This window comes from Puntigrus tetrazona, chromosome 18 (assembly GCF_018831695.1).
Source record: "Puntigrus tetrazona isolate hp1 chromosome 18, ASM1883169v1, whole genome shotgun sequence".
Classification (NCBI taxonomy): Eukaryota; Metazoa; Chordata; class Actinopteri; order Cypriniformes; family Cyprinidae; genus Puntigrus; species Puntigrus tetrazona.
The window spans coordinates 24,307,363-24,315,227 of NC_056716.1; the positions used below are offsets into that span (position 1 = coordinate 24,307,363).

The following is a 7,865-nucleotide window of genomic DNA, read 5'->3' on the forward strand; positions in this document are numbered from 1 at the left end:
TCCTAATCAAATCAGGCTAATCCGATTCTTGTTTTGAAATCAGTATGCCATACTACGTTTGCATGTTTTTATTTACACATAATGTATTTGCACTTATTCACAGAAAACATAGCTCTGAAACTGATCCTCTGAAAATGTAAACCCGAATCTTGATTTCGCCTTAAAAAGCAACTCGAAAGTGTGGTCCATACAATGCTATTTTTTTTTCTGCATTTGTAGGGTGCAAAGATATGTCTATTGTTCTTAATTAAGCGTAAATTGTTGCATTATGCTTATGACTCGCGAATATAATGCTCAATTAACTGAAATAAACCACAAATGCGTCCTCCGGAGGATGCAGCCTTCCGTTTGAGAAACGTCCATAGTCTCTGTTCTTTTACGAGATCTTTTACGATCCCATCATATCACCATTCGTTGCATAAAAATATTGACCTGCAGGCTATAGCCTACTTAGATATTATTGTTTTCCATAAGGGAAAGTCGTAGGGTTAAAACGACATGAAGCTGAGTAAATACCAACATTGTTTTGTTTGGTTTTTTTGAGCGAACTGTACCTTTAATAAACTCATATACAACCATGCGAATAACTGTTTGAAATTACTGAAAGAAGCAACTGGTTTGCGTCAGGTACAAACAAACAGAAACTTCTTGCCATAATGCCCGTTTTCAGCGATTGTTTCTGACAGAGCAAAGGTAGAACGCAGACAAACCAATGACAGAGGAAGAGAAAAACCCACTGGTTATCCACGCGCGATGCCCACCCCCTGCGTTTACAGAAAGCCAACATTATCCATCTGTCACTTAATACAGACGCTCAGAACGCGTATCGTTTTGGCTGATATCGGTGGGCTGACTCAGATCCTCAGGACTGGATAGCTGGATAGCAACTTTACTGGATCGAGTCCATGCGTGTTTTATTGGGGAATATTTCTGCACGTCGTGAGTGGTAAGAGATGCGCGGATCGTTCTCTTGTCAGTGTCCGTTCTCATCTAACTGCTTTCGCCAGGTTTCATCAATGTTGTGTTTGTGCCGTGCGGTTATAGACCAGCGGTACTGATCATAATAACTTCTATAGGTTTGCAAATGCTTTAGATACAGTGTCTCTCGGAGCTCGGTCAAGAAGTTGTGTCACCGGAGGCTGTGTGACAAGGCATGCTTTTGATGTATGTGACTGGATTCAGTCTTGTGAAAAAGCTGGCCATATAACCTGCGAACATCAGTGATGTGTTCCAGTAGGGTGCTGGTAAAATATTCAAGTAGTTGTTTAATTTGTGTAGTTCATCTTGTGGGAAGAGTTTGGTATGGTTCGTTTAGTCAGTGTAAAAAGAAAATGCATTTGGAACCATGATTTGAAAACGTAAGTTAAATATCATTCCTTGCATCTTGTTAAAGCTTATTAGACCTGCTCTGTAAAACAGAAAAACACCAGACACTATGCATTGCCAATCATACATGGTCTCCAGACATGGTCTTCTGTGTTCTTTTGTTAAAAGATTAAAGGCACTTCCATTCAATTTGTCTCTAAAACCAGATTGGCCATGAGTACCGAATACCATCCTAAACCAGCAAATCACTGTTCATTTGTTTTTATTATTACAAATTCTTGCAGCTATGGGGCAATGCACTATAGACGTTTTGATGGTTATTTATTGACTGGGTGTTTATTTTATTTTTTATTTTTTATATTATGGATTGGCCACTCACATTAGTGTCTTGCCTGTAGCTATATTGGCCATAGACACACATTAACCTTGAATAGTAGCCTGCTGTGCCTGTAGACATATAGACGCATTAGGAGAGTTCAGACATGTAATAATAAATCACTTACCATACCTTAAAATACTGCATATCTTCCTAGACTTTATATTAACATCTAAATTATTCTATTTCATTATAATAAAAGTAAAAAAAAAAGAATTCATTTCGCTTAAAGTTGTCAAATATCTGCTATAGATAGACCTTGGCAACACTTTGATTTGGCAATAATTAAACTTTTAGTTTCAAACTGTGGTGAATATTCAGGTATTTCAGGTAAAAGGGTGACTATTTGCTCATCGCTGGAGACATTAACATGGCTGTAAAGAGTTTTTAAAAGCAGAATAACATATTGACAGCAAGGTCAAGAGACCCAAAGACATATACATGAGAAATTTGACAGAAAGAAATAGATATCAATTTTCTTCCAGTAGCTGATGGCTGATAGTACTGGTGCTTGATTGTGTTGGTCGATGGCTGGAGCGATTTTGTCAAATGGCAGAGAAAGCTAATCGTAGCTCTCAGTGTGCACACCGATGGAAATAAATTTTCGCCCTACATTGCCTTTTACCAGTGTGGTAATCAGTTTGTTGTATGAAAAAGCTGAATCATAAGAGAGTTTATTGTAAGAGACAACCCTAAAAATCCTGTAAATGGTTTGAAAAGAGCTGCAGCCAATGAGGATTTTAGGACTGCTGTGATTGAAAAGAGAAAGACAATCTTTGCTGCAGTCTAGACGCTAAAGTATATGTCACATTTGATTCATTTTTTTATGTCAGAAGTCATCATAATGTGTTTTTGGCCTCTCTTTCTTGGAAATGAAGGTGTAGACATGTTACAAAACAAGAGAGCTGACATAACCAGAGATTCACAAAAATACAACCAGCTGGTCAAAGGCAGATATAAGTTGACTGATTTCGATATATGCTTGTCACAGACACAATGCAATCTGATCGATCTCCTAAATATGCTTGACTGTTTTAGTCACAGCCCTCTTATGCCATTAGCTGTATATAACTGTCGCTTTTTTTACAGAGCTGCAGTGGTGACTAGTCCCTCTTAGTAGCTAATAAAAAGCACAGGGAAACCACCTCATTGAATGCTCAATTAGCAGGCCAGCAAGAGCTTTTCATGTAAAGTTCAAGGAACCTGAGGCAAGCGGCATGGCTGTTCATTGATAAGGAGTTTTTTGAGTGTTTGATTGCCATATCTGTATATTTTTGCCTTAGCAATGTGTTTGAATGTCCAAAATTGCCATGCTACATTTTTTCTAACATGTTAGTTTATATTGGCTGCAGAAAATTCTATGGCATTTCTGGTTCTTAGGGCTTATAAAAACATTGATACCACAGACCGTATTCGTTTAGGGAACAAGAGAGAAAATTGTACTTGGAGGCCATCACTGCCAGTGTCGTGCCACCTATGATTGATGAAATGGCTCTTAAGGACTTCCTCAAGAGAAACACGTGGCAACATACATCACAGCTGAAATAGGCACTGCATTATTTAAGATGCTATTTTTTGCCATTTGAAGTGAAATGAGATTGTGATGAGAGAGTATGTTGCAGATATTACATCTTAATAGCAACACCTCAAAAAGTGTGAACTGAAAACTGCAGCAACACATTGATTTTGGAGCAGGCTTGGGCAATTTAAAATGTTTTTAGCTGAGAAAAGACCAACTAGCTTGGGTTGTCATCTGTGACTAATACCAAGACGCTATGAGTTTTGAGCTGAATTCTGGGCATTCAAAAGTAAATGAATTTTAAACACAAGCAAATGGACAAAGATAAATGCTTCCAACTCATTAGTCTTGCATATCCAAATCTTTGAAAACAAGTCAAAAAGCCTGGTCCACAATACATTTTATTCTGGCCAAGTATTGCTTGCATAAACAGAACATTGTTATTTTAAGTATCAGATACTACTATAGTTTTTATGTTTTTTTTTATTTTAACTTTAGTTGAAGATAGTTTTTTTTATTCATATTTAAACTAAGTGAAAATGACAAGTATTTCCTTTAGGAGCTAGCTGAAATAAAATACTTTTGTAATAAAATATTTATTCAACTAACATTTATTTTGTTGCTAGTAAGAAGGTTTTTATTTAATATGGTTATAGCTATATAATAACCCGTGATAGGAACAAACTGCCTGATCAACATGAAAATCAGCATGTCAATATGTAAAGCAACAAGACTAATATGAATAATAGGCAAAATTTGGCAAACTATTTGAATTAATTCATCCTTGTTGGTGCTTGTTGTATCAGCTTGGTACCTTGTAAACACAAATGTGTTCCCTGGTGGACTAATAAATCAGATTAGAGCTTGAAAGATCAAGAGAGATCTGCATGCATTAGGTATTCATCCAGCAAATGGATTGGTCAGTGGGTGTGTGTCCAGGTGACAGAAATGACCACCTTGTTACTGTGGTTTAGGTTATGGGTTTGCAATTATTTCAATATGGAAATACTATGGTAATAGGGCCAAGCAGCCTAATCTGTCATTGTGAGAATGATTAAATGCGAAAAATATGTAATACCAACCCCTCGCTTTTGGCTCCCGGGACAATAATGCATCCCACATTTGCCTATTTGTAATGAAACTCCACAAGCACTCAGTGTAATGATCTCCCAAAGCAAAGCAGACACACTATTTAAAATTCTAAAACAAATCTTCTTGAAATGCACTTGCTTTAAAGTCCAAAAATAAAACATGTAATCCTTCCTTCCTTTATGGGATGCTTTAGTAAATAAGTGTCCATGCTTGCCTTCCTGACAGAGTGAAGTATGTGATGGTGACGGAGCAGGATGGAGTGCTCGTGGAAGACTCTACTGCTGCTTGTGTGCACGTCTTTGGGGGTGCAGTACACTGCCATCCGCTCCCTCCACGACTCCTTCAGTGGCCCATGCCAAGACTCCGCCCACTGCCAAGGACGCCAGGGTAAAGGTGAGTCACTGTCCTGTAACACAAAGCATTTGATTTTCACAATGACATTTCACTCTGCCTGAGCATTCCGCAGATCAGTGCCATCACTGGAAGAAAGAAAAGTAGAATTTGGAAGTAGAAATGTGTGGTTTTATTCAAATTGTATGAGGTTTACAATGCCCTGCTGATGGTTTGTATTTACATTACTCTGATTAACAAATCCGAGTCATTTCTGTTGTGCTGTACAGATGCATTTATTAAAGCTGGGATGAAATGACAGATCTTTGCAAGAGATGTATGTTGATTGACTCCAAGAGTGGGTTATGGCAATTAGATTAAAAAGTACAAGGTAAAAAAAAAAACAATAAAATCCAATTTAGATAGGGTGAATTTTCATTTCATGCTCAAATATATTGGATAAAAATAAACCTAGAAGGGATTAAAAAGAAATATATATATATATATATATATATATATATATATATATATATATATATATATATATATATATATATATATATATAAATGACTAACACACAAACAAAAAACAAAATCATCAAGAAATATGATAGATATTTAAACTTTTTTTCTTTGATTCTGCATTCAAGTCCAAGTGTCAGGATGCATTTAAGCCATCCATTAAATTATAGTCTGCATAGAGATTTAGTTTCAATTATAATTCATGTTTGGTTATGGACGTAGCTTTAGCTGGTTTGACAAGATCATCCTAAAGGATTCAAATGACATTCTCTCTATAGCTTATCTCTCTCAGGTCATCACTTCTGTAATGATTAAGTTTGTAAGGAATGAAATTACCAGAGAACTGTTAGAAATGCAACCTGGAAATTCCCCCCTCTGCTGTAAGGAGCAAGAGATGGAATATCAATAATTAATTCTACAATTATCTCATCATTAATCTGCCGTAATATGTCCTCACGGACCAGCTGTTTGCACTTCCAGCAAGCGTCGACTCGCACAACCTAATGTGCCACGCGCAATCAGTCTCTCATCAGCCATAATTACAAGCGTTATCAGTCTCTCCCACCCTCCTGCTATATATAGTAATTGTTCATTTTGAGCAAAAGTCACATAATCTTTTTTCATATGTGGAGAAATGTACTCATTGTTCATGTTTCAATTTGATAAAGTTTTTTCAAATATTGCTTCAAAATGGTGAAATGATTACCACCACTGAAGGAGGCAATCCAAGCCTTCAAAACAACATTACTACTGCTGTACATTTCCTCTCTGTGGGCAGAAAAGGTTTTTGAATCGCACTGGACTTTATTAAAGTTTTTCTTGAGATTATACTGTGTTTTTCCCCCTAAATTACAGCTCCAGGTATTTTCCTACCCAAATAAATGATTGATTAAAGATGAAGCTGAACTAATTGGGTCTTTTGTGGCCTTATGATGTCCTCTGAGGTTTCAGAGCGCAGTATTATCTCACTTTCTCTTCTTCTCTTCCCCAGAGCAGAGATGGAAATCTCTATGCGATGACAGCCGTGTCCCTGATGAGACTAGTGCTGCCGCCTCTCGGAAGCACATCCTTCTGTTTGCGCAAACCCGCAGTGGATCCTCATTTACCGGACAACTTTTCAATCAACATCCTGGCATTTTTTATGTTTTTGAGCCCCTTTTCCACGTGCAACAGGCCTTCACCAATTCTAGCAGTCGTATGCAAAGGGCTTTGGATGGCAGAGCTCTTCTGGGAGCCTACCGAGACCTCCTACTCAATCTCTACAACTGTGACTTCAGCTTCCTGGAGAGCTACATTCGCCCCGAACCGCAGGATCACGTGACCGGGGCCTTTTTCCGCCGCAGCTCCAGTCACGCCTTGTGCACTCCACCTGTCTGCCAGGAAGGTGGCGAGGTGATTCTAGCAGGCCAACCGGATGAAGTCTGGTGCCCGAAAAAATGCCAGGCCTTGAACCTCACACTAGCCTCTCAGGCTTGCCAAGCACGAACCCACGTGGCCATAAAAACAGTTCGTATCCCAGAGATAGGCGACCTACGTACGCTGTCGGAAGACCCCCGTTTAGATTTGCGCATCGTCCATTTGGTGAGAGACCCCCGAGCCATTCTCGCCTCCCGCATGACTGCTTTTGCTGGTAAATTCAGGGCCTGGAAGATCTGGAACGCCACCGGCCGCCAACCACGGTACGTGGACCTGACGCAGATAACGAGAACCTGCAGAGATATTGAGTATTCTGTGGAGACCAGCCTGCAGAAACCCACATGGCTGAGGGGTAGGTATCTGTTGGTGCGCTATGAAGACTTGGCCTTGAATCCTGAGCAAAAGGCCAAGGAGATATACAGATTTCTAGGGCTGGACCTGCATCAAAGAGTCCTCACATGGGTTGCTCATAACACCAATGGCACTGTCCCATCTTCTTCAGAGTGGAACTATAAGTACTCCACTACAAGAGACTCGAAAGCCACAGCTCAGAGCTGGAGAGTACATCTAAACATTGACATTGTTAAGACAGTTCAATCTCTTTGTAACAGAACTCTTTCTCTACTAGGTTATAAGCTTGTTCAGTCTGTAGATGAACTGAGGAATATAACAAAAAGTTTAATGGAGCCCAGGACATGGTAAAGGTCATTTTTAAGCAAAGTACTAATTCATGGCTTATGTTGCATTCAGTGGATACACCAACAAACTACATTTTGTTATGGAATTTTTCATATTTTTCTGTTTGTTTTGTCAACTTGCATACCAACTGTCAATGCCATGTACTGTAAATGCAACATTATAGATCATAATTTGGTGAAAATCTTATTCATTAATAATAATTAGGTTTTGATTATGATGCTTGGTACCTTTCCTTAAAGGATTAGTTCATCCAAAAAATAATTCTGTAATTATTCCCTTACTTTCAATTCTCAGTGATTTTTGCCCATAAATTTGAAGTCAAATGTAACTAAAATGTTTTGGTAACTGTATTTCTAATATATATATATATATATATATATATATATATATATATATATATATATATATATATATATATATATTCTGTGGTGGGAAAAAACTAAAATTTTTGGCTGAACTATCGCTTTAACCATGAAAATTTAATATTCATGAACCGGGCCTTTGGAATAGTATGAGCACCCAGGCCCACCATTTTCAGCCTGTAAATGTGCATTAATGTGACCAAAGAACCACTGACAAAAAGCA

At 38.1% G+C, this 7,865-nt stretch overlaps 1 protein-coding gene across 1 annotated transcript; it reads left to right on the plus strand.

The window, feature by feature from the left end:
- Window positions 1-813: 813 nt before the first annotated feature.
- si:ch73-62b13.1 (Carbohydrate sulfotransferase 1-like) lies at window positions 814-7,618 on the plus strand. The gene is made up of 3 exons (XM_043216488.1): window positions 814-946; window positions 4,539-4,706; window positions 6,157-7,618. Exons 2-3 carry the CDS (start codon window positions 4,568-4,570, stop codon window positions 7,281-7,283), a joined length of 1,266 nt encoding a protein of 421 aa, XP_043072423.1. The 5' UTR covers window positions 814-946; window positions 4,539-4,567; the 3' UTR covers window positions 7,284-7,618.
- The last annotated feature ends 247 nt before the right edge of the window (window positions 7,619-7,865 follow it).